At 47.0% G+C, this 25,656-nt stretch overlaps 7 protein-coding genes across 23 annotated transcripts in view; 5 read left to right on the forward strand and 2 right to left on the reverse strand.

Annotated features, from left to right (window-relative positions):
- The window catches only part of LOC117582757 (ataxin-2 homolog), a 45,330-nt gene extending 35,492 nt beyond the window's left edge, over positions 1 to 9,838 (reverse strand). For 6 of the 16 annotated variants that reach the window (XM_034270701.1, XM_034270709.1, XM_034270706.1 and 3 more), the window contains exons 1-6: positions 9,495 to 9,822; positions 3,228 to 3,393; positions 3,065 to 3,163; positions 2,764 to 3,009; positions 1,232 to 1,355; positions 724 to 1,148 (exon numbers count right to left, since the gene is read on the reverse strand). In XM_034270701.1, coding sequence (XP_034126592.1) covers positions 724 to 1,148; positions 1,232 to 1,355; positions 2,764 to 3,009; positions 3,065 to 3,163; positions 3,228 to 3,393; positions 9,495 to 9,604 — 1,170 coding nt within the window. In that variant the 5' untranslated portion in view covers positions 9,605 to 9,822. Of the gene's footprint in view, positions 1 to 723; positions 1,149 to 1,231; positions 1,356 to 2,763; positions 3,010 to 3,064; positions 3,164 to 3,227; positions 3,394 to 9,494 lie in introns of all 16 variants that reach the window. The other 10 variants (XM_034270708.1, XM_034270713.1, XM_034270712.1 and 7 more) reach the window with 6 other exon arrangements.
- Positions 1,716 to 2,696, forward strand: LOC117582767 (FGFR1 oncogene partner 2 homolog). The gene has a single exon (XM_034270731.1). It carries the CDS (start codon positions 1,848 to 1,850, stop codon positions 2,619 to 2,621), a length of 774 nt encoding a protein of 257 aa, XP_034126622.1. The 5' UTR covers positions 1,716 to 1,847; the 3' UTR covers positions 2,622 to 2,696.
- Positions 9,839 to 10,735: 897 nt separating the features above from the next.
- LOC117582768 (programmed cell death protein 10) lies at positions 10,736 to 12,643 on the reverse strand. The gene is made up of 5 exons (XM_034270732.1): positions 12,346 to 12,643; positions 12,060 to 12,237; positions 11,778 to 11,910; positions 11,545 to 11,709; positions 10,736 to 11,139 (listed from the first exon to the last, which is right to left on the reverse strand). Exons 1-5 carry the CDS (start codon positions 12,415 to 12,417, stop codon positions 11,055 to 11,057), a joined length of 633 nt encoding a protein of 210 aa, XP_034126623.1. The 5' UTR covers positions 12,418 to 12,643; the 3' UTR covers positions 10,736 to 11,054.
- A 496-nt stretch (positions 12,644 to 13,139) lies between these two features.
- LOC117583204 (copper homeostasis protein cutC homolog) lies at positions 13,140 to 13,925 on the forward strand. Its single transcript, XM_034271410.1, has one exon. It carries the CDS (start codon positions 13,140 to 13,142, stop codon positions 13,923 to 13,925), a length of 786 nt encoding a protein of 261 aa, XP_034127301.1.
- Positions 13,926 to 13,950: 25 nt separating this feature from the next.
- LOC117582764 (coiled-coil domain-containing protein 149) lies at positions 13,951 to 17,285 on the forward strand. 2 transcript variants are annotated; one of them, XM_034270728.1, is made up of 6 exons: positions 13,951 to 14,822; positions 14,878 to 15,228; positions 15,308 to 15,491; positions 15,549 to 16,247; positions 16,314 to 16,546; positions 16,606 to 17,285. In XM_034270728.1, the coding sequence occupies exons 3-6, from the start codon at positions 15,369 to 15,371 to the stop codon at positions 17,189 to 17,191; spliced, it is 1,641 nt and encodes a 546-aa protein (XP_034126619.1). In that variant the 5' UTR covers positions 13,951 to 14,822; positions 14,878 to 15,228; positions 15,308 to 15,368; the 3' UTR covers positions 17,192 to 17,285. The 2 variants fall into 2 exon arrangements, with proteins under 2 accessions (XP_034126619.1, XP_034126620.1); XM_034270729.1 differs by having other exon boundaries at positions 14,878 to 15,491.
- Positions 17,286 to 17,454: 169 nt separating this feature from the next.
- Positions 17,455 to 20,731, forward strand: LOC117582762 (microprocessor complex subunit DGCR8). Its single transcript, XM_034270725.1, has 5 exons — positions 17,455 to 18,155; positions 18,568 to 18,762; positions 18,822 to 19,813; positions 19,870 to 20,124; positions 20,185 to 20,731. The coding sequence occupies exons 1-5, from the start codon at positions 17,918 to 17,920 to the stop codon at positions 20,470 to 20,472; spliced, it is 1,968 nt and encodes a 655-aa protein (XP_034126616.1). The 5' UTR covers positions 17,455 to 17,917; the 3' UTR covers positions 20,473 to 20,731.
- Positions 20,732 to 21,535: 804 nt separating this feature from the next.
- Positions 21,536 to 25,656, forward strand: part of LOC117582761 — a 42,040-nt gene continuing 37,919 nt past the window's right edge. The window contains exon 1 of the mRNA XM_034270724.1: positions 21,536 to 22,656. The gene's annotated coding sequence lies outside the window, so the exon portion shown is untranslated. The remainder of the gene's footprint in view (positions 22,657 to 25,656) is intronic.

The raw sequence follows: 25,656 nt of genomic DNA on the forward strand, positions 1-25,656 counted from the left end.
AGGAAAGGGATCAAATCACATCTTTAAAATGCCTTCAAATAGTTTCTAATAATGTGTGAATGAGTGTGTTGGGTGAGTTGCATTTTCTAGCATGCCAGCAAAAGCTTAAATGGTTCAAAGGTCAACAAGTGCTAATGACTAAATGAAGTGAATGATCAATCTAAAAATGGAAGAAGAAATGGCAGATTTTCTGGGATTTCTGTTGTGACTGTACTTCCGAGTGATGTGTGTGTGTGCGCGTGGGTGTGTGTGGTGTATGTGTGAATGTACAAATGTATATTTTCATCACTAATGCAACTACAACAAAACTCAATTAATGAGATTTTTACACTGAGACAACGCAGACGAGACGTCACTTAGTGTCGATCGAAAGCTGCAGCCGATGAACGAGGATCAACGGATCCAAAAAACGAACGAACCAACAAATGAAAGCAGTTAAGGACTTAACTTATTATCGCTATGGGTACAAAGAATTAAATACATGTATTAACTATCATTTGTGTACGATTCGGTGATGTTCTAGTTATTATTGCAAGCCAAAATATGAACCAAATGCCGTGGCGATGCCCTAAAAAAAGCTCCAAAGCATTGATCAATCGGTTCGGGATATACGAATTTACAGATTTTTATATACGGTAGCATATTGGAAATTGCAGCTGTTGTACTTTTGGTAGTTGTTGTTGTTGTAGTTGGATGCATTGCGATTGAAAATAGTTGGTTTACCTGACTTAATGCCGTTGGCATAGCCTTCAACGTGTGAATATTTACCGGCAATGGTGGGATGCCAGTGAGTCCACTAGTACCGCTCAGCAGCTTCTCCACGGAACTCTGTCCGACACCACCGTAGGCGGCCGCATTCAGTGATTGTATGGCATGGCTGCTTAGACTCGAGGATATGCCGCTGATTGAGTTGGGCACCAGGGCCGATATGGATTGCAGGCCACTGCTCCCAGCTCCCGCACCAACGGCGGCTGCCATGCTCTGCGAGCCAACGCTGGCGCCGCTCAAACTGGTGCTGGCACCGTTAGGCAGCGTGGAGGCCAGCGAGTGGGGCAGACTCGAATAGCCGGAGGATAAAGCCGAGACGCAGCCGCTCGAGGTGCCGCCTAGTACGGCCCTTTTATAACGATTCAGTTCTTCTTCGAGTTCTGCAAAGCGAAATGGAATTAATTGGAATTAATTTGGTTGCGCATTTAAAGAGTACTCAACCCCAAGGGTTGGGGGCACTTACCACTCTTTGATATGGTTCTAAATTCGCTATTTACCGTGCTCAACATGGAACTGGGCGGCAATGCTGACATGCTGGCGCTGGCCGATGTTCGAGGCTGTTCCAGCTCGGCCAGCACACGGTTATCCTGTATAAAGCAAATAGAAATGTATATTAATTAGTTTTCAAGTGAAAGACACTCGGCACAAATCGAGGAACTCTAAAACTGCGCAATTGCGCATTTCACAGGCAGCGGCAGTAAAGCTAAGAGAGAGTCCGTTAGGCGAGCGTTGCCAGATGAGAGAGAGAGAGAGAGCGACTCTCAGAGAGCGCACAGCTAGAGATGACACTATTGGCAGGTAACAGGTAACACGACAGGAATGTGCGTGAGGTGAAATAAATGAAAGCCAAACTCAAATCTAAGTAGGTCTTTTCCTTTTCCCTTTCCCTTGCTTTTCTAACTGACTCCAACAATTATTTGGTTGGATCAAAGTAGACCATTCCATTGTTTCCCTTGAATGGCGATGCCTGGCGAGAACAGTTAACAAAACTAGAAAATAAATCAAACAAGTAACAGAGTTCAAGAATTCCAAATTCAACGTTAGCAATAAATCAAACTAGGACGTTTGCACAAGTAGCAATGGACTACGCCATGAAGTCTAAGGCTATGAGCAACCTCACCCAGGAGGCCAGCAATCTGGCGGATAGCTTTGGCGAACTGATCGTACAGATCGATGGGCTGCTGCACGAAGCCCATTTAGTGGATGCGGAAATTTTGGACTCGTGCAAGTATCGGGACGAGCAGCTTATTAAGCATCTGGCAGAGCACAGCAAGGACGAGACGCAGGCACTGGCGCTGCGCGAGAATATGGAACTGAAGGCCACTGTGGAGGAGTACCACAATAGCATACAGACGATCGTGGCCAAGTACAAGGAGCACTGCCAGGGCGACATGTTGCTGGAGAGCTACAACATTCGTGAGAAGTACATGGCGGGCCTTGAGCAGATTGTCAACGGGCAGGGATCGCGCATCGATCGCATGTCTGATGTGATGAAAGACCTGGCCCATATAAGCGACCTGGAGGGTGAGGAGAATCAGCAGCTGATTCGCCGCCTCTGTGGGGAGAACGAGATGATGCGCCGCCAGCTGCAGATCAGCCATGCCCGCTCAGTGTTCAGTCTAGGACCCAACGCGACCAACGAGAGCGCCACGCAATTCGATCGCAACGATTGGAATCCGGATGATTCCAGCATAGACAGCTTTCTGTCGTGTCTCTCCCATGGCGGCGACGAGAGCGATTCCTCCTCAAGCAACTCCTCGGTGATCAGTCAGGCGGAGGTGAATCGCTTCATACAGCAAGTGCTGGGCAAGGACATCACCGATGAGTCGGACTCGAGCAGCGAGCTCGAATAAATCATCCCAAATCACCCAACAAATGTTCACGAATTTTCATTGCCTTTTTGCGTTGAATAAAATGAGGATCTGAGATTGAGGGTTTCCTTTCGGTAGGGACCCAAACCCAAGCTACATTTGCTCTTTGTGGCTGCCCATTTACCTGCTCAATCTTTGCCATTATGATATCAATCTCCGAGCCTTGGTCCTGGTGACTGATTGTCGGTGCCCATGTGACGGTGGAACTGCTGGCCGATGTTGGAATGGCCGACCCAGACCCCGTCGCACCGCTGCCCATGTGCGAGGACTGTCCCATGTGCGAGGATTGGCCCGAACGCGCTGCCTTGGCCTTCAAGGCTGTCGTCAGCTCGATCTGCAGCTCCTCGCAGCGCACATTTTCCAGCGAAACCTAAAGGAATCAGTTATAGTCGTATGGGAGATCCTTAAGTCAGCCCGTTACTTGCCTTCTTTTCCAGTTCACGGGCTCTCGACTGTAGGTTCTCCACCGCCTCGGCATCGGGACGAGCGCTTCCGCTTAGATTGCGAATTTGTGCCAATGTTTCCTGCAGAATGGGAAGTTAATGAGTACAAGGGTCGTGTTTTGGGTGTTATAAGATAGTGACCCACCTGATGCGCCCGTTCGATCTCTGTGCGTCGCATTTCCGAGTCGCGCAGTTGTAGGCTGAGTGAGTCAAGCATGCCATTGGGAGCTGTGCCAGCGGCCACGGCAGCGGCCGCCGACTGATGGTGGTGCATCGACTCGTACGGCATGCTGTGGCTGCCCCTATGACGACTGCAATGCACAATGAAAACAAATGGCAAGGATTACTCTCCGTTTCTCTCTTTCTCTCTATCAATTATCCATAAATAATGGCTAGTCGGCGGGGGGCACTTGACTCCATTTAGTTATTATAAATAGCATTTTGTTGCATGGAATATTTTACTTATTTATCTACACGCCGTAGTCGTGTGGTGGAAATAGGTCAGCTGCTGCTGGGCGGCGGCAGTCAATAGGCGCCACGCCATGCCACGCACGTGTGTGTGGGTCGTGAACTTTGACCTTAAGGTTAATTGCCTAGCTGACCGGATTTATGGCGTATTATAGCCACGCACAAGCTCGAAGGCGTTGCCCCAGTCAGCACTAAATAGACTTGTTGAGATTTGCTCATTTGGATAGCCAGTCGCTGGCAGCTGTGGAATCTCTCAGAGCTGCTGGACACTGGGATTTATCTGGGAGCAAAGGGCATCGTACCATTACAGAAATTTCAATTGGAATGCTTCATCAAATGTTGAGCATAAAGGCTTCATTGATGAACGTTTTCTATGCAGATTTCAGAGGGTTTTCCGTGCTCCTTCTATCTGCTTATCAAAGACCCCCATATGAAACACATTCAGACAGTGCCAGGATGAGTCAAACAACACATTGAGCGTCAATTCCATTACTCATAGAGCGAACACTGAGCATACACTTGGAAAAAGTGCTCAGGGGTATTCCATTCCGATATCCACAGGTCGAGTGGCATTTTCTTCCTTTTTTTTTCAGTGTATTGTCGAGGAAAGACCTGAGCGCCAGTTGGTCTAGACGGCGGCAAGACCATAAGCATAGGAAGGATGTGAAAGTGTAGTTGAGAAATGTTTGTTTAATGGAACAAAAATGAAAGGTTCGTGTTATAAAGAAGAGTGCAATTTTGTGTGGAGAAATCTTTTAGTGCAGGATTTTGCAGTCAGGATGCGAGAGGATTAAAGTATTAATTTGATTGGGCAGATGAAAGCCCTGCTCTACGTGTCCTTTTAGTCAACGAAAAGTGCAGCAAAGTTTTCCGTAATGGAAACCTTAATGCAATCATTTAGGATACGGCCGCTGCATGCAGTGTGGGAGTAGGAGTGTGGAGCTGCTCGGATAAAGAGTTATTAATACATCGGGGCGGAGCTCAGATGCATCCACTCCTGTGTTCGCGCACATACACCTACAACTACACTTACACAGAGATACGCAGATATAGAGATACACTTTGGTTGGTTGGGGGGGGGGGGGCTGGCAGGCTGTCAATGGCGGTGTTTATGGGTAGCGATGGCTGGGACGGTGTGACATTTAAAAGCTATGACAACGTTTATCCTCTGCTGGCTGCTGGCTGATGCCTGATGCCTCCATCTTCTGTGTGGCTGTGGGTGCTGCTGCCCCGCCCTGTTGCTGCACGGTGGGCGTGCATGACACCATCCAGCCGATGCCGATGTTAAACGGAAGCCTTTTGCCATTTCGCAATACTTACGCCCCTTCCGGTGCGAACATCAAAGGGGAGCCAAAACCAAAACGAGAACCACCTGTCCTGTGCTGGTACGACATTGGCCCTGTTTGCTGGTGGCAGCAGCACTCATGTAATACTCGTAATATTACTTGCTGCCACTATTGGTAATCACAATCACTGTCATCAACTCATTAACTGGCAAGTCAGCCAGCAATCACTGTCACTCACTAATTGCCTGCTGCTGCTGCTGCTGCTGCTGCGGCTGCCTCCTCCGCAATCTCTGCTGACATTTCCCTCTGCATATTACACATGCACCAAATAAAAATACCCACTTCACTTCGACCTCAGCGCAGCCCGACTCGGAAGGAAATGCCCAGCCAGGTTCCACATTCGCACGGCCGGCCACTAGTTGCTGTTATGCAGGGGGATGGCATTCTTTTTGTTGCTGTTACTGGCTCTGTTACTGCGACCGCTGCTGTTAAGCGCGCGCGGCTCGCATGGGCGACAGGGACAACAGTCTGCAGTTGTGTGAGAGAGTCCGTTATATGGCTCAAAGGAGAGAGAGTGCGTGAGTAAATGTCCCTGCGGAGAGCACATACCTGCGCATGTGCACGGGACTGTTAACACGTAACAGCGTCACATTTACAGCATGTAAAGACTTGCATATGAACAGAAAAATGTAAGAGAACAGAATGTAAAGTGCTGCCTGGCTGTACAACTAGTGTTAAGAGCTTGGCCCATAGGATTTATATGTTGGAATACCCTTGAAGAGGGTATTGCCACTTTCAACAGAAGCCTACATTACCTTTTAAATATTTATGTACATTTCTGTTTATCGCTTACAGGATAGATCATTATTCAAGGCCATTTCGAGTGTATCCGCAACAGTCCTTTGCTTCCGCCTTAATTATGTCGAAGACATTTCACAATGGCTGTTGATGTGTGGGCGTAAAGACCTTTAGTGAAGCATGTGGGTGTATGCGTTATTTTTTTCCTCCTTGCTCTTTATTTTTATTGGTCTTTACTTTGTCCAGCAGCCTCAGCATCGGGCGCAGATTGCTATCGAGCCGCTGTCATTTCCTTGTTTGCCTTTAAACCCAAGAAAAAGCGGAAGAGCAACCAGGCCCCAGCTCCAGCACCAGCTCCAACCCCCCATCCCCAGTATCTGCTTTGTGCCGTGCCTGTCGGTGACTATTTTAAGCTCCTCACACTTTGCGGGTATGGTAGGGCGATGGTAGGGTCTTTGCTATAGCAGTGAAGCAGCAGTGCTTGGCACCATTTATCTCCCCAGAGTACAAGCACACACACCAACACACACACGCACACTAACAAAGCTACACTTGAAGAAATAGATGTAATTAAATGATAACAAATGATAATAATCGTCAAAAATTGCAGCTTTCTCAGACATTTTTCCACAAATCAATTACCAAATTGTAATAGCAAAATTTCGTTAAGTGTAGTTGCAGCCTACGCAATTACCGAGTTGTTTGCCAGCCTCCTTCATCATGGAATTGAAGCCTCCCGCCTAACAAACAATTAAACATTTAGTCAACAGCTGAGGACACCGCAGGCCACGAGACAGGCAGATGGATAGCGAGCCGGAGACCGAGCCGGAGACAGCGCCAGAGCCAGAGCACTGTTTCCGCATAGTAGAGCCATCAATGTCGGCCAGCAGCTTGAAATTTTAATGAGTTCTTAAAGTGCAGATTAGCCTATCCGTGGCCCAAGCCGAACCCCAACCCCAACCCCAACCCCTCCCGAAAACGAAACCGAAACCGAAACTAGGTTGCGGCATGGCCCGGCGCAGCCTTACACTCTATTAACCCACATTTTGGCCTCCGTTCTGTGGCCAGCGGTGCAGAATAAATGAAATGGAAAATTCTCATTCATTCTGTGCACTCGGAGGATACCTCAAATATCTTCATTTCCGCACAGGGCGCCGCGAATGCGCATTTCTATTTGCATTTGTCAGCGCAGCAAGAAACGGTGTAAATACTCGTAATTAAAACAATATTTGATACGTTTTTTATGGATAGGGAAGGGAAGAGGACAGCGAGCGAGCAAGCGGAACAGGTCCTACCAACTTTTGTTGGCCACAAACTACTGCAAACTAATTTAAAAAGTTTCCTTTGGTGTCGCTGCACGGTGCTGATAGTGCACACGGGGATATACCGCACTTGGGCAGATTTATGTAACAGTCTAACAATTAGATAACTTCGGGAACCACCAACTGGATATCGAAGACGACTAGTTCGTGGTTCAAAGATAAGATTCTCGATCGCAAAACTGTGTTACAAAGACTTGTAATAATTCACTAAATTGCTGTAGATATGCCTGAGTAGCGGGTATCCCCATAGTCGACTAGTATCTAGCTCGTTTTGGTTTCTTTGTTTTTCGGTTTTTTCTGGGGCCCCAAACTTTCATTTGGTGGCAAGTAACACTTCCTCCACTTTCGGTTATGTGTTGACAGACAAGTTTCCCCAAGAAATGCAATTAACTTGCAGCTGCCATCGACTACCTTGCCTTCCCTTTTTCTCCACGAATTTCACAGCCAACATTTGTCAGATAATTTGCACTCATTGAACATTTACCCAAATTACGTTTTACGTTGGTGGGTTGTTGGCTTCTTCAAAAACTATTTGCAGTGTGCTTGAAGCGTGCTAAATTAATTAAATTCTTCGAGCCTTGGAAAGCACATTACCGGTGAGGTTAAGTACCTCTAATGCCAGCAATTGACAGCAAAACTATTACCAGAACAATTCCATGCATAAATACGTGAAGAGAACGAACCTTCAAAGTCCTCAAAGAGAAACTTTTAAAAATAAGCCAAACAAGAAAGAAGAGCGGAAACTTTTTAAAGTCAAGCAATTACATTTGAGATGTGGGAAAAGTTCATTATCCTTCCGAGGGTTTGACCTCAATCACAGAGCCAAGGAGAAGCGCTGCCCAGGCTAGGAGAGCAGCGGAAGCGGAACAAGAACACGAACGCAAAAAACTATCAAGCCTATTTATAACAAACTATGTACACACACACACACACTCACACACAAGACTCATACACACATACATACGATGTACATACATATCTATGTATGTATGTAAGAGCCATTCATGGTGACAAAATCATAGCGCAGTTATGGGGCGAAAATTCGTGGGGCCAGAACCGGCACATGAATTATTGAATGATGGCCATATGTCAAATTTGGCCAAAGACAACGATTAATTCTTGTGGCCGAATTGAGAGTCTTTTAGAAGGCAGAAGTAGCCAGTCGTGCAAGTGATTCGGCTCTGCTGATCTGTAACATAAAGTCGAACAAATATGCAGATAATTCCCATGGATAAAGCAGAGGCCTCAAATCATCTAACAAATCCCCTCAAACTCTCTGAATGAAACTCCCATCGATTGATTTGGTTATTCCTGTCTTTTAACGCGTGACTTCTGATCGTTGCAGAGCAAAGCGACTCCATAAATATGTACAAACAAAATGCGTGTGAAACGACAAAAGACGTGGGCAAAATTAAACGTCAACGGAATTCAATCAAAAATAAATGTCATTGAATAGTGCGAGAGAGTGAGCGGGATAGAGAGACTGAGAGAACTGCCAGGGTGCCAGCGAGCAGGGCTGTTGTTGGAGCGCTGTTACTGTTATAGTATAATGTTTACAACTACACACACGCTAGCGTGAAACGGTAACCACCGCTGCTGCTGCTGCTTCTTCTGCTGCTCTTCGTGCTACGCTACCGCTGCAGCCACTCTACATCGTGCTCCTGTGACACTGCAGGCACTGCTTCTACTACTTCCCTGCCCTGCTTTACCCTCTTCCTTATGCTCCAGTTTCAGTTTCAGGGGCCATTTACATATCTAGTATTTTACCTACTTACCTCTATCTCTCCCTCTCACTCTCTCGCTATAAACTGCTCTAAAGCAGTGGGTTGCGAGGGGGCGAGTGTAGTGTAATGGGTGTGATTGTGTTTGTATTCGCGCCCAAATGCAGTTGATTTGATTTGTTAACCAATTAGAGTGCCTTCGCTTATGCACTCAACAGTAATTTGGCATTTTTGTATGCGAGTTTTCGTTTTCATTCAACGTTTCGATTACTCTCATTTGCATATCTGCACACCCGTACGTGTACATACACATGTGCATACTTGTGTACCGCGTGTATGTATGTTTGATGGGTTGCTTTTTCCCCTCATCGATATGCTCTTACACTTTTACTTTTCACTGCTACGACCCCCTTTAACGGGCGGGTGGACGGTACTGAACTGCGAATTTTGTATTGCACTTTTGTCACTTTTCATTTTCATTCGGGGAAAACTCTTTTGTCACTCGCGAACTTTTCTTTTTTTGCGTTTTTATGGGGCACACGAAAATGTTTCACGCAGCAGCAGGCGGCTGCTGCCCCTAAGCGCTGTTGGGCAAAAACATTTGGTGTAGAGCAAAATTTTCCGTGAGCAGCGTGCTCATGCTGCCTTTTTTTTTCCTTCCCGTACCCACCGTTTGGGGAGTCCAGTAGTCCCCAGTCCGGTGACTCGTATGGGGAAAAATGTTACACTTTTTGTATCGGATTTATCACTGGACTGGACTGGCGAGTTGGGCGGGGGCGGGTAGCAAACGAAACGGGACTTTGTACGGGATGCGAACCTTTTTTGCTGCTTCTGGTGCTTCTTCTTGCTCGCTGCTGGTGCTTTTTCAGGTCGCCTATGCCAAGTTTCCTCTTCCACGTTTCCTCTGGCGAATTCACATAAATGCATAGAGTTTACACTAGGCTACGAGTTGTACATAATATCGAAACTAAGCTACATATATCTATATGTATGTATATTAACAACTGCTTTGTCACAAAAAATTTCAATTTAATTCCATTTAGAAGCACAATTTTTTCGGATAGCAGTTGGGCTCTGTTCTGTTGGTGCGAAAACCGAAAAGTGGGTCATCTCGGTCGCGCTGCTCGGCTGGTTTGTACTCTGATTTCTGCCCGACTCGACTGCCTGCCCGGAGTGGCCCAGTGTGCACGGGGAATCGATTTTTCTGTCAAATGACACTGAAAAATGGGCAATTTTCTCCGCATTTGGCGTTGGCGCGAGCTCTCTCTCTCTCCATTGGGGTTGAAACTGTTAACGCTCTGCCATGTTAAGGCTAACAGTCAAAGCAAACACAAAACTTTGACACTGTTGTTAGCAGGTAGTAATGTTGGGATGAAAAAAATGATCATGGTGATGATGGGAATCGTTGTTTGAGTTTTCCTATAAAAAAATAATATTGTAAATAAATAGCTTTGACCTGTAGTTAATATTAAACAAAAGTTTCCTTTTTGAATATAAATACATTTATTTGTCGTTTTTTGTTTTGCTATTTCTACATTATGAGTTTTTTTTGTTTTATTTCCATCTTCGTCTCCTTTTGTTTTTGTATTCTCTTTTTCATATAACATTTTTTAAATAAAATAATTTTCGTTCATTATCCTGTGTGATAGTTGGCCCTAGCTGTGGCCCCCTACTGTCTTTCGCTACCGCATTTTCAAATCAAACATATCATTAAGTAAATGATTATTATTATTATTATGTATAGTTGTTCAATTTCAAACTCTAACAATTAAAAACAGTTAAAAATTCAAGGGTTATTCATACGTTTTTCCTGTGTCTTCTCATTTTGCACTAATTTTAAATTTATTCGTAGGCGCTGCTCTCCTAAACACAAAAACAAACGAACGTCTATAGTTTTTTGTGGTTGCTGTTGTTGTTTGTAAATACAAAAAAAGAATGAATTATTTACAATAAATTGTAAACGAGAAAAATAAACACATGCGCACACAGTCGCCGTCGTCGTCGTCGTCGTCATCTCCATTAAATAGTTTCTCTTTCTCAATCATAAATTACAATCAGTTTTTTTTAGCATAAGGTTTAGACTCCGATTAGTGGTTACATATACACATACACACATATATATGATGTACATTAGGCTTAACTAGATAGTTGCAACAACGAAATCGTTTAAACATTTAACTCGGGCTGTTTTTCGGGGTCTGTCGAAGGAGTGTTTATGTTTTGTTTTGTTTGTATATTTGTGTGCTGACTGGCATTTCCTATGCGCTTCTCGCTCTCGCGTTTTTATTTGATTTGTTTGTGTGTTAAATGGTTATTTAAACATAAATTTAAAATGCCACTAGGGTTTGTCGTAATTAAAAAAAAAACATTTAATTCTCTACTCGCATTTGCTCTTAACTGTCAGCATTATTTGATTCGTTTGCCGTATTAGAAAAAGTGCACTTATGAATACTGCATTCGGTCTGAAAATAAAAGAAAACATTGAAAGTTGATTAGTCTTGGCGTTGGTACACATATCCTTCATGCTTTTAACTATTCCGAATCGATTATCTAGCCCTAGGTCACCAGGAATGATTGCTCCACCCTGCCAATTTGTGGGTAATCGACGCAATTAGGGTTCGATTTTGCAATTTAAAGCAAGCGGAACGCAGGTGCGGAGACTCCGCCTATACTCCATTCCAGCAGCTGATAAACATAAACACCCGGAACGCCAATGGCATGACATCATTCTTACGCTTGGGCCCGAAACGATAAGAAACCAGATATGAGGCGATTTAAGAAACCGGCTATCAAAACCGTGGCCACATAAATGATAAACACACAGAGGAGTCTCTGTCACAGCAGCTGTGGCTGTGGACAACACTTACTGTCCTTCTTTGAAATACTCCTTCAGCGTTGTGCTGAACTTCTTGGAGTATTTGACAAACTCCTTCTTGCGCTGCTCCACAGCCTGCTTGCCCGTAACGCCCGGTATGAACGAGCCAATCTCGTTGACCACATCGAGCAATTTCTTTATGGCGCTGGCGATTTCCCTGCAAGGTACAAATGATTCACAATCAAAACAGTGTGACGAGAGATAGATAAGACGATAGATACTCACTTAATGGTCTCCAGAAAGGTCTTTCTGTCGTTAATCTCGTCGGGTATGCGACTGAGGATCACCTTGAGGGCCACTGACTTGCGGTTCAGCTCCTGGAAGGGCTCCTCGGTGCGTGTCAAGCGGTACTCATTAACTGCGATAAATTTAAACGTGAGAACAAAACACAAAAGGTGAATGCACACACACACACACACACACACACACATGAACATGCACACGGGCTGTAGGTATGGGTATGTGTATGCAAGTGGCAATGCAATTGTTCGCTTTTGTGGAACTTACGGTCTGCTTCTGTAATGTTGCCCTGCAATCGCAAGACGGCCTCATTCAGGTTGACATTTAGATCAGCACGTCGCACGATCGTCGCAACGAGGTCGTAGCAGAAGCCCGGATTGTTCTGCTCCGATTTCAGTATGGCCGAGCGCAGAGATTGAGCGGCGCCAACATCGCGTCGCTCCAGCTGCAAAATATGCAAGTTAAATACACGTTTATGCAACCTCAGTAAATCTGGCAGTACGCCCCCCAGTTTCCGTTGACTGGACGGGCATTCTTTGGCTTGACTAAATACCTGTGAGAAAATAGGCCGCAGTATAACGGGCAGAACGAGAGACGAAGTTGGCTCACGCTCGCCCATGGTCATTTCTATGTACTTCGTCTATTGCCTACGTCTACGTCCGATCTGGCTGCAACCTATTGCGTTGCTTTGGATGCTACTGCCTATGTCGACTGGCGCATGCTGCACTTTCTGTGAATGGGTTGGGTTGTCTCGGCACACGCACACTGCACTCGCACGACTTGTACAAATTAAATTATAAAATTAACAAAAATTGTTCACAACAAAATGGGCACAGTGTTGCCAACCGTGTGACCGCGGATTTGTCGATAGAATATACCGTCGGACCGTCAAGAACATACCAAAAAATACCAGGACGTTTTCGTAATCTACCGTAAATATGCCGATGACTATCATATTCCTCAATTTTGGTGTTCTAAATAATATTAAAAGATTTTGTGGACTTTTAGCTCTGAGTATATAACTTTTTCCGATTGTTGAATCAATTTCCTACAAGAGTTGTATATTTGCAAGACTTCTTTTGATAAGATTAACTTCAAGAGTCATATTGAATAGATTGATGATTTCGATTAGACACACCATTATTTACCAACATACCCCAAATATACCATGAACTCAACTTCGAAGTCAAAAAGTGTCTAATATACCGTCAACGGCTGCCAACAATGCACTCGAGAGTCCGAATATCGCACACAAACAGCTGATCGCTATCGGCTGATGTCCCACCGCTAGCGCTTTTTCTTTACTTTATCAACATAAATAAACAAAAGAATATATAATATATACACATGTCCATGTCAGGTCATGACATAAAACTGGAGGTATGCGTGGACTCGATTGCATCTGCATTTGCCGCCGAGTCTGGGGGAGCGTCGCGCATTGAGCTGTGTTCGGCGCTGGGCGAGGGCGGCCTCACACCGACCGTCGGCACGCTGAAGACCCTGAAGGACTCGTTTACGCTGCCAATCTTCTGCATGCTACGGCCCCGCCGTGGCACGGACTTCCTGTACAACGAGGAGGAGATGCAGGCCATTCTCACGGACATGGAGCTGTTGCGGGAGCACGGCGCCGACGGCTTTGTCTTTGGCGCGCTCAACCCAGACCGGACCATTGACGCCAACAAGTGCCGGCAAGTGATGCTGCAGTCGGGTGGCCTGCCCGTCACCTTTCACCGGGCCTTCGATCTCACCGACCAGAAGCGCATGCACGAGCATGTGGAGCTGCTGCGGGAGCTGGGCTTCAAGCGCATCCTGAGCAGCGGCTTTCGGCCATCGGCAGCTGAGGGAGCCGACTGTCTGGCCCAGTTGATTGCCAAACATCACAGGGACATCATCATAATGCCGGGCGCTGGCATTAAAGTGGCGAATCTAGAGGAGATCCTAACAGTCAGTCGGTGCCTGGAGTTCCACGCCTCCGCCATGGACACGGCCAGCGAGGACTACACAGCTCCCACCACGACCCGCATGGAGTGTGACGTGACAATGGGCAAGCAGGACATCGATCCCTACTACGGCACCAATGCGAATGTTGTGCGCAAAATGGTAACCATAGCCAATGCCATGAGTTGTCGCTGAGGATAGCAGGGAGAAGGAAGGAGCTGCCTAGCATTAAGTTTACTTTTTTATCCCCAGACTGACTGACAAATGTTGTGCATCGGTAACGTCAATATAAGAATTCCGGAATTGATAGAAACCTTGTGGAATCCATCGTCGCAGGCTTTTACACAAAATTCAAAACAAAAGAAAGATCAACAAAATTAAGGGAAAATTTTACTCAAATTTTAGTACCACCAGCGGACCAGCGCACCCTCGAAGCCAAAGCCAAAGTCATGAGTGAACATAAGCGAAGGAAGACAACAGCTGACGTGGGACACGGAAAGACTCCATTTGGACGGCAGGTGGACAGCATGCAGGACATGCTGAAGAGAGTCGAAATGTACGGCAACAAGCTGAATGCTGAAATTGTCAACATCAAGCGGCTGGTGAGGACCAATCAAAATGTTGTGGCCCAGCTGAAGGCCAACGAGCAGACTCTCAAGTCGCTGATGCGAGAGAAAAAGAAACAGAAACCTGAACCAGTTCGGGCTGAGCAAAGATCTTCGAAGCAGCTCGCGGAAGTGCGATCAAAATTGAATTCCATTTCCCAGGAGTTGGAACGCTTGCGCCCGCCCAGTTCGAGCAGTCGCGCAGTAGTGAAAAGCAGCCCACGTCGTGAGGCTTGCAAGGTAGCCAGCATCAAAGAAATATGCTCGGCACAATGCAAGCCCACGACGGAGGGCTGCTCACCACGAATGGAAGCGGGAACGGTCGGGTGCGCCACAGAGCTGCAAAGCGAAAGAGCAGCGCTGTTTAAAGCACTCAAAAGGGACTTGGCTGATCGACAGAGGGGTGGAGGTCGGGATCCTGTAGCGACGTTGACGACGGATTTTCGAAATGCCCAGCTGCAACGCCATCAAACGCTGATTGGAAGAGGTGAGCTTAGGTTTTTACCATGAATTGTATGACTGTTAAGCCTCTGCCTCGTCAGTCGAAAACATTTTGGAGAGCGTTGAGAATATGGACATGAAAACGGAGATCGTTTCGGATGTGAAGATTCTGTGCAACTTGGTGCGGAACGCTCTTATTCAGCGAAAGAAAAGTCTTCTCCAGATCGACTGCCAACAGCCGCGACGCAGCGAAAAGTTGAAGCAGGAAAATAATTTCCCCAGAGGCACATTCTCGAAAGTCTGTCAGACGGGCCACATAAATCCGTACATGTAGGAATATTTATATAGAAATAAAATACAAAATATATATCGCATCGATTCGATTGTTTGCTGCATTTGTTATCGATAACAAACATCTGGCGTAGCATACATTTTGGCGCTGCAAGCGCATGCGTGGATAATAATTGATTCATTTTCATTTCATTCTTTGTGTTGGGCCCCCCAGAATGGAACCCTTTGAAGCAGCACACATATAGTTCCAGACAGCCTCGTCTTGGATTGTCAATGTCAACAGTCGCTGGGCAAATAACATATGGAGACATTCAGCATGGACTTGGACTTGGATTTGGATGCGGCTGGCGCAAGTGGAGGAGCAGTCAGTGTCAGCCAATATGAGTTGTCCTACGGCGACCATATGGACACCTACAACGTTGAGGTAAGACGACACCTCCCTGTCTGTGTACCCAATCGAGTTTTTTATTTGTTCCTCCAGACCTCCGCTGTTCATCGTAAGTTGCAGAGCAAAGTGGAGGCCTTGAGAATACTGCGGCAGGAGTTGGAGCAATTTCGCGTGGAAAGGGATCAATATAAGCTCATGGCGGAGACCCTGCAGCTGCGCTACTCTGCCCTGAAGCGGCACAGCGAACTTGGGAGTGTGGCAGGAAATGGCTGTGGACCACTGAGCCAGAACTCCAGTCTTGCCGCGCTGCTGCACGAGACGCGAGAGCAGAATCTCAAGCTAAACACCGAAGTGGAGGGGCTGCGACAGCGGCTGAACGAGCTGCAGGGCGACATGGAGCTGCTGCGTGAGACGGAGGCCAGCAACAAGTCGCGGGTGCAGGCCATGGCCAGCGAGAATGCGGCACGCAACAAGGAGGAGCTGCAATGGCGACGCGAGCGAGCGAATTTCATTTGCCACCTGGAGAATCTGAAGAAGCGAAATGCACAGTTGGCGTTTGATTTCAAGGCGATCATCGACGAGAAGGAGGAACTCATCACAGAGCGCGATGCGTACAAGTGCAAGGCGCATCGCCTGAACCACGAACTGTTTGTGGCATTGAGGGCCAAGAAAACGCATCCCAAGCTGCTGGACATTGATGGCGTACTGCTGGAGAACAAGTACCTGCACGAGCGTGTCAAGATCCAGGAGGGTGAGCTGGAACTGACCAAACAGAGCGTTTCCAAGTACAAGGTAGGCAAGGAAGTCATCAAATCTGATCGTTTCTGATTCATTCTTTCTCTTTTGTGGCCCCTCCAGACCATGTTGGATGCGAAGCGCAAGAAAGGACTTGTCAAACTTGGCGGTGGCAGCAGCAGCACAAACGATGAGACCATTTTGAGCCCCAGGCAAGTCAAGACAATTCTGGAGAGCGGCATTGACTTGCCACAGAAAACGGAGACCATACATGACCTGAAATCCTTGTGCTTGGCGCTGCTCGATAACCTAAACGACAAGAACCTGGCGCTGACGCATCAGAAGAAGACCAACAAGTGAGCAGAGTCCTCAGCAGCCTAAACCCAATCAATTACTCTCCGATTTGTGTCCACAGAATACTCGCTGGCAAAATGACAGACTTGGAGCAACGCTGGCAGCAGCTGCTGGCCGGGGATAGTGCCGATGCCTCGCCGGACCAGGAGGATGATGAGGAGTATGGGTATGCGCCCTCGCAGCTGCTGCTCAATGGCTATTGCGCCGCTATGGTGGATGACATAGACATCAGCAGCATTCCGTCCACGGCTGCAGATAATGCGGGCGGCACACTGACTCCGGAGGAGCCGCAGGAGGAGAAAAACAAGCACAAGCCGAGCAGAATCGAGGCGCTGCACTCTGACGATGGCATGTCATCGCTCTCCACTGAGTCGGTGGACTCTTCCGTGTACGAAGTGGATGTGCAGCGTGAGGACTTCCATAAATCTTCCTCGGCCACCACAGACTCCGGCAATTGTGGCTTTGGCACTCGCAGCAATGGCACGCCGCGCATCTCCAGCGCTGTGGCAAGGGAGCGTATGGAGGATCTGAAGGATTTGCCACCGCACTTGGCCACCCTGGTGCAGAAGGCACTGCACGAGCTGGACCTGCGGGATTACGAGGCAATGGTCACGATACAAGCGGAACATGTGGCCACCATCCATTAATAGCAAAACACTAGTCCTATATTTCTATATATTTTGAAGCCGAAGAGAGGACTTTAATAGAACCATATCGTGAATGTTGACAAGATGCCGTTCTATTATGCAAATATGTAACAATAAAACATTAAAACAATTTGAAAAACTTCCTAAAAATGTTGTCTTTATCAACACTGCAGCATGTATTTTGTAAATGAGATTACGGTATATTTCGGTATATTATTGTAGGTCATATTTTAGCAATACGTCCGCGGTTACACTAGTGTCTTTATTTTATCACAAAAAACACGAATAAGCTAAATTTGATTTAATTTTAAGTTGTTTAATTACAATTTGGAGGCACGTGTGGATAGTTTTGCTTTGGTGGTTTGTGGTGGTCTGTGGTGCAACAGACAACAGCAGAATCAACCGCATCGCAAAAGCCGCTTCCCACGGGCGCCCCAACAAACTCTCCACAAAAAAACAGAAAACACAGAAAACTCACAAGAACTTGATTGGGCAAGGGGTACGATATATGCTTCAGCCGGTTCTTTGCATGCTCTAATAAACGTGAAACAAACATAAAACAGTGTACAAGTTGGGGGTCTCTGGCTTAACCAATGTGGCACTTCCAATGAAAAATCAATTACAAGTCGTTGGACGTTCTCAGTATTGGTTATTGGCAAGACGAGCCCACAGGCAGCTATAAGAGTTACATTACAATCGCATAGATACATAGATTAGCGCTTAAGCATGTCCGAGGATGCAGTGGCCATGGCGCAGCAGGAGCTGCCGGCTCCACCTGGCAGGAAGCGCGCCCGACTGGAGGATGAGGAGCAGGCGCTGAAGGTGGCCGGCTTCTCGCTGAGCGCCATCGAAGAGATGCGACAGACTCGTGATGCCGAGCTGCAGAGCGAGTCGATGGACCAGCAGTTGCGTCAGTTCCAGGTGCTCGACGAGATCGGCACTGCCAGCGATGAGGATGAGTCAGGTGAGTGTGAGGCAAATCAGGGGAGGGCGGCTGTAAATATCTTCAGCTGCCGGCAGGGCAGTGCAGGTCTTATCTCGCTCTCGATCTTCCCCGGAGCCGGTCCGAGCTGTTTATCATTGAGCAAATACAGGAGGCTGATAAAAAAGGCAAACTGTAACAAAAAATAAAAAGAAAAACGAGATTTAGATTTCTTTCGGAGGTGTACCGGGCAGGTGCAGTCGCCTTTCGCCGTCAGTCTCCTTGGGCCGATCTCATCATGCGCATGATACCCATTGTCCAGCTGGAGTGGCCCCCAAAGACAGGTACAGCCGGGCATTTAGAGAAAAAGTCCCAGAGAGTGTCTTAGAGCTGCCTACAGTCCCCCCGAAATGCAAATTATATAAATAATATTTGTCTTTCCTCTCACTGCCAGACGACAATAGCGAAAAGCTGAGGGGCGAGAATGGCGGCGAAGACGAAGAAGCTGGCGATGGCGAGGGAGAAGAATACGATTCCTCCGACTTTGATGACGACGAAATAGAGAATCTCCTCGATGAGAAGCTGCCCGAAGAATTGCGTGAGTCCAAGCGACCAAAGTACGAGCAGCGCTTCAAGACCGTAATGGAAGGTAAGTGAGCATCCGCTCAGAGTCCTTCGAGCAGACATTCCAAAGGGAGTTCATTACAGAAAAGCGTCACAATCACTTCGAGGTGCTGCCCGAGGGTTGGGTGCAGGTGACGCACAACAGCGGCATTCCGCTATTCCTGCACCGCAAGACGCGCGTCTGTTGCGCCTCTCGGCCGTATTTCCTAGGCACTGGAAGTGCCCGCAAGCACGCCGTGCCATTGGGTGCGATACCCTGCCTAAACTATCGTCGGGCGCTGGATGAGGAGGCTGAAGCAGAGGCTGAGGTAACGCAGCAAACCAAAGAGACAACCCCACCGGCAGGCGTTTGTCCCATGGCTGCTGCTGCTGCTGCTGACAAGGCCGCTGCAGAGGAACCCATGGCTGTGGAGGCTGAGGAGGCAGCCACCGAAGATGCGACCACAACCCAGCCAGAGGCGAAGGGCGATGCACAGCCGGAGACGCTGCCAGCTGTGATGCCAGCAGCAAAAATTGTCACCGTCAAGGAGAACACACAGACGGAGTCTGTGACGCCCGACCAACTGAATGCCTACTGCCAGAAGCTGTTCAAGTTCAAGGTGATCCGTGTGCTGCGCTTCCGCAGCTGGAATGCGCGCCGCAAATTCACCAAGAATCGGAAGCACATCAAAAACATCCAAAGACCCACATTGCCCGATGGCACGAAGCTCATCAAGTTCCCCATTCTGGCGGCCAGCGGCGAGGGCAACACCAATCCGCGTGCCCGCAAGGAGTGGATCATGAACCCGAACGGCAAGAGCTTTGTCTGCATCCTCCACGAGTATGTTCAGCACGCCCTGAAGACGCAGCCCACCTACGAGTTCAAGGAACTCCAGAACGCAGCGACGCCCTATTCGGCGATCGTTTCGGTGAACAATTTGAAGTATGGGACGGGCTATGGCACCAGCAAGAAGCAGGCCAAGTCGGAGGCGGCGCGAGAAACCCTCGAGATACTCATACCCGATGTCAAGGACAAGATAACGGGCAACAAGGACGCCAAGGGAGCCTCAGCCAAAAAGGGACAAAGCGATCTTTCAGTGAGTGCCACAAAATCAATCAGAAATATGTAAATTTACAATTGAAACTCTTTCAGGTATTCGATGACATTCGAATTGAGGATCCGCGGGTCACCGAATTCTGCAACAAGACGACAGAGCCGTCGCCCAATGCCATTCTCCTTACGTGCCTGCAACGGAATTACGGCAGCGATGTGCAGATCAGCCAGGAGATCAATCGAACGGCCAACAACAAGAACGAGTTCACCATGACCGTTGGCAAGCACACCGCCAAGGTGGTGTGCAAGAACAAGCGCGAGGGCAAGCAGCTGGCCTCACAGGCCATCCTGCAGGTGGGTATCCGCCGCTCACTAGTTCCGAATGTTTCCATTTTACATTCCCATACCATGCAGATACTGCATCCGCACATCCAAACCTGGGGCTCGCTGTTGCGTTTGTATGGCAACAATTCCATCAAGACGTTCAAGGAGAAGAAACTGGAGGAGCAGGAGATTACCGTGCTGCAGAGCAAGGCGGCCGTGAACCAGCCCAACTATGCCATTCTCGAGAAGCTCAAGACGGAGATGCTTAAGCTGTCCGCCAAGCAGGAGAGCGTCCTCACCATGGGCACGTTTGTGCCACCCAACGATGTCGATCTGCCCACATCCTCTGGCTCTAATCTGAACAATGTAGAATTATAGCATACGCCATCATCCTCTCTAAAGAGAACTGGTCTCTCACCCTCATGACAAGAGCTCACATCTACCAGTCTGCCAGATCTATAATTAATTTATCGACAATCGCGACATCCATTCTCTAGAGGCCCAACGAAGCAACTTTACTCGGCTTCAATCCAGACAGATATTTGATAATTTCGATTATGTACGTGTATAATTTATCTAGATTTGTCTGTTGTTTACATTGTAGTTTCAAGATCATAATAAAGTGTATTTCTATTAAGAGATCGTTGAAGAGGTGTGTGGTTAAGGCTGCTTAAAGGTGAATTCCGGTTTTCATACAAACGATCTGTTGTGAGACAAATCCTTCTTCTAAATCTATTGAATCTAAACCTTAATATTGCCCATTAAGGGTATCTGAAACTGCGACTCCATAACAGCTCATATTTCCAATCTTTTGCATCGTCTGCAAAATTTTAAAACTGTGAACATACCATTTGACCTTTAACCAATTTGGGGAAATGTTTCAAAAGGCCTTATAAAAATAAAAAAATGAAATATTTACATGACCATTAGAGGAGCGTATCGTCTGAGGGGTGGAAGGGGGTTGGCGGTATGGGGGGGGTTCAGGTGAGTTGATGTAAATATTTCAAATGTGTGTCTGTGTGCATCTATGTAGATATATGTATATGGGTCCACGTTTGTCCGTTTGTATGTATGGGTGCAATTATTTAAAAGACGATGCAGTCATAAATTATGCTACATTTTCATTTCATTCTAACGTTTTCCTTTTTATAGCATTCCAACGAGCGCACACACACACAGACGCACGCACAGAGAGAGAGAGAGTCCAAGCGAGTAAGAGTACAAGTGAGAGAGGGAAAGGAAGAGCTGCTTGGCATTTGGCAGCACTGGCATCCACGAGTTCCGTTAACTGCGCATTAAACATCGCGCACGGAGAGGAGACGCGAGAGAGAGAGAGAGAGACTGAAAACAGCAGCCATGCTGGAGATGGGAGATGAATGTTGATTTCCAACCTCACGGAGCAGAGCGGCGCGGCGCCACAATTGTACGGGCATACGGCTGGATACGCTGCGGGTATATCTGTATCTTAACTTCAGTACTGATTCGATGCGTGGCGAGTGCTAAAGTGTCTGCTCCGTGGTATGTCGAGCTTTGTGTCTGTGTGGCCCATCGTTTGCGATTTATAATTAAATCACTGTAACAGGACATCACACAAAAACCAGGCAGAGAACGAGAAAAAGTCCAAGCTTAAGCCCCCACCACCACCAAACTACAGTGCAGTGGCTGTCCACTTGGCTGCCAAAAGCAAAATCACTTTTATTGACATTCATCTTTGTCGCCTGTCGCCTGCCGCAGTGTTGCAGTGTCGGTGTCGGTTTCGGTGCCGTGCCGCTGTTCGTTGTGTCCCTATCGTGGCACCCGTCGTTGTTCCCTTTCCTGTTATCCTGTCCGTTCCCTCCGCGACGTGAAACCCTCCCTCCCGGTACATCGTGTGTCGCGTGCTGCAAGTGCGTGGGTTTAGCCAAATATCCGGATAAAGCGGTACACACACCGCGTGCGGAGAGAGAGAGAGAGAGAGAGAGCAGAGACACGCGTGTTGCTTTTGATTTTTCGGTTAACGGCACAAAAATTGGGTCTCGCTAAGAGTCGCACACACACACACACACACACACACACACACACACACACGACAAACGAAAAAAGAATAACGGGTACACATCTGCCAGGCAGCAAGGCAGGCAGCCAGCCAGCATCCTCGTGGAATCGGTGGAATCCTCGCTGCTGTTCCGTTACATGCATTTGTATTTGTGTGTGTGTGTGTGTGTGTGTAGCAGGGGGGAGCCGAATCGTGTTTAATGCATTTGGCCCCCTCTCGACCATCTCTTGGCCCTTGGCCTAAGCAATTCAGAAATATGTAAATTATGTAAAATTCGATTGGAATTTTTGTCAACGCGCACGCCGAACATCAACAGCCAACAACCAACAACCAACAACCACATGAACATCATTGCCAGCAGCAACAACAGAGAGAATAGCGAGAAGAAGAAGCAGAAGCAGGCAACAATAACGCGAAATAGCAGCAGCAGCAACAGAGAATAGAAGGAGCATCAAAACAAGCAGAGCAACAACAACAACGCAAAGAAGAGCAACAACAAGGCAAGGGAAGAGTAACTGTAATAGCAGGTAAGCGAACAAGCGAATGGGTACGAAAGGTAGCGGTACTGGAAACGGTACTGTGTACGGGGTATGGGCTACGGGCTATGGGCTATGGGTATGTGGAGCGGAGTGCATTAGGCGCCAAGTGTCAGGAAAAAGAGGAAGGAGAGTGTTGGAAAATTCAATAATCCGCCGCAGGGCGCCCAATTGCCTTACCCTCCTCCCATAGCCCCATCTGTGGGCCCCAAACACCACTCCACAGAATGTACATACATTTGTATGTACGGACTTATGTTGTATGTACTAAGAGCCTACAATGTATGCGCTTTGGCCTGGTCTACTCTGCTGTTGCAGTCTGTTGCGTCCCAAAATGTAGGTTGACTTTGGTCTGGTCGCCAGTCTGTTCAGGTTTTTGGTTTCCGCTTCTCTGTTGGTCGCTCTGTTGCTGTGTTCTTTTCGTGAATTGTCGCTCAATATCATCATCCATTTAGTTTCAGTTTCAGTCTCAATTATTGTCTCGATTTTCGTTGCCAGTTAATTTTCTGCAAAATGAAAGAACAACAAGCCCAATCATCAAAATGTTGACAAAAGTTTATTTATTTACTTGGCGGTCCTTTGAGTGGCCGCTTCAGCTTAAGACCTCCTTCTCCCCCAGCTCCTGCCTAGCCTGTGGCTACCCATCGCCACTCGTTAAACTGCTAAAAGTAGCCACCGGAATGGTCTTTGAAGTTTGAGACGCAAATCCAGGTAATACGGCCCTCGGGGTCCATCCCCCACGTACCCCAAAAAAAGAGGGGGAACCCTCGCAATGGAAACAAAAAAGTGTTTCTAGGAATCACACCCGTATTTGGGACCCTTCCTAATACGTTTCCTTTGTCTTTTCCGCTTCCCTTGATTTCGCTATTCATTCATCAATATTTTAAACAAAATATTTTCTTTTAAGTTTTCTTCAATTTTCGACTTTACCCGAAAGGTTCATTACGAATTTACACCCACTTGATGTCTCCAAATTTGATTAGCGCATTGTTTCTGTTTCTCAGACTTTCTTGATTGTTGTTTTAGGGATTCTTGCAAGAAAGTTCATTGACAGAAGTTTGTGTCTTGTAGCAGACATAATTAAATAAAGGTGTAGACATAGATTTCAGAGGTATTACACGATATATTTACGATTTTACAAGGCTTTTTTTTAGGTAGCTGAATCTTAGAAGCTGGAAAATCCTGGAATTACTGTAGGAATCTTTCCATTCTTTTGTAGAACAAGAATGTCCCCCAACAGCTACATTTTAAAGAGCGCACATCAAGTTTAATCGATTCGATTATTTATTAAATTGTATTCCCATTTTCATCAATCATTTTGCTTGATTTATGAAAATCCTAATCCAGTTTTTCTGCATGACATTTATGGCCACAATCTAAAAGTCAAATTGCCTAACAAAGAGCACGCAGGACTGCAACTTTGGAACTTTTGATAAATCAAACGAATTTTTGATTACAAGAAGACAGAGACAGACAGACATGTATGTAAATGTTTCTCTTTTTCGTATGTTATTTAAATTCCAGCACACATTTTGTGCCTAAACATAAGCTGCCAAAGATGCCAACGCAATTCCAACTCCAACCTCTGCTCAGGTTTTTCTTTTATTTTGTTGTTGTCTGATAATATGTACCGACACATTCCTTGAAAAGTTTGTTTTAATTAATATTCCGAAATGCAAAGCAGCAGAAGAAACCAGACAAACAAAACGAAATTATTTAAGTAAACGTGAAACTTGGCAACCAATCTGGAACCCCAAGAAGAAAGCCAGAGAGAGGGAGAGAGGGAGAGAGGGATGGGACTGAGGTGGACCCTTTTCCCCATACCTACCATTCACGGGCATAGGTTGCATAGGCAACGATGCTGGGTCTTGGGTGGCACCACAAGGTGTTCTTTGATGTCTGATAAGCAAATGCTCGGCAATGTGACACCTTCGGCTCAATGGATGACCGACCAGCAGTCCCAATCTGTCGCCGGGCTATCGGGCAGGGGAGCAGTACTTAATAATGCAAATACCCACAAAAACTTTTGTCTTCCATCAGACGGCATCGAGAATGGGATGGAAATTCCAAAAGATCGCTGGCGGAGGCGGAGGCGGAGGCGGGCGCTGGGCTGCGTTGGGGCTTATCAAATTCTTAGAATGGCTTTACACACAAATAGAAAAGTAATCCAGAAAAATGGCATTCGTTTTGTCGTTATTTTGTGGGGGTGCCTGCCTGTGCTGCGGTTGGCAGGCAGTCAGGCAATTTGGTTGGGTAACAAATTATCACTGGCCGGGAAAATCAATGAACATTAATCTTCGACGCGATGTTGTCTATATCCGCCACATTATTTGCATAGTTAATGGCCAAAAGGACCCGCCATGGAGGCGCACCCGACGGGCATTTAACTTTGCTTAAGATTCGATTTTAATTGGATTCACGGAGGAAGGCAATGACGTGGCCAGGTTATAGTTTTATTTTGGACAGTTATTGACAGATATTAGTCGCCTCTTCCCTTGATCACTGAGACGAGCTGAAGGGCGGTTGAGGCTTTCGTTTGTTTGCCACTTGGACACTGACAATCCGACAATGAATCTCCATGTCTGGCCGCAAGCAGACTCGAGCACTTGATTCGACTCAACGCTGTGGCACTCAAGCCGTTTGGAGTTTAAGCTGCTGCCAGACAGGACCCACCACCACCACCATCGTGTGGCATGTGGCAAGTGGCAAGTGGCAACAAAGAAGTATTAATGATGCTCAAAATCAAGCATTTGCATCGATGGGTAATTAACACACACACACTGAGAGTTGAGGTGCAGGTGTGTGCGTGTCCAGAGGTGGTACACTCGAGCAGGATATCCTCAAGCAGGAGCAGCAGCAGATTGTAGCCTTGTACAACAAGGCGTATACATAATGAATAAACGAGTTTTGTCCAAGGGCAAGGCAGGCAGACAGGGGGGCAGCATGACATGTGTGTTTGCCATTAAGCTTGAGGGGGGGGAAAATGAAATG

Source organism: Drosophila guanche, unplaced genomic scaffold, assembly GCF_900245975.1.
Source record: "Drosophila guanche unplaced genomic scaffold, DGUA_6, whole genome shotgun sequence".
NCBI lineage: Eukaryota > Metazoa > Arthropoda > Insecta > Diptera > Drosophilidae > Drosophila > Drosophila guanche.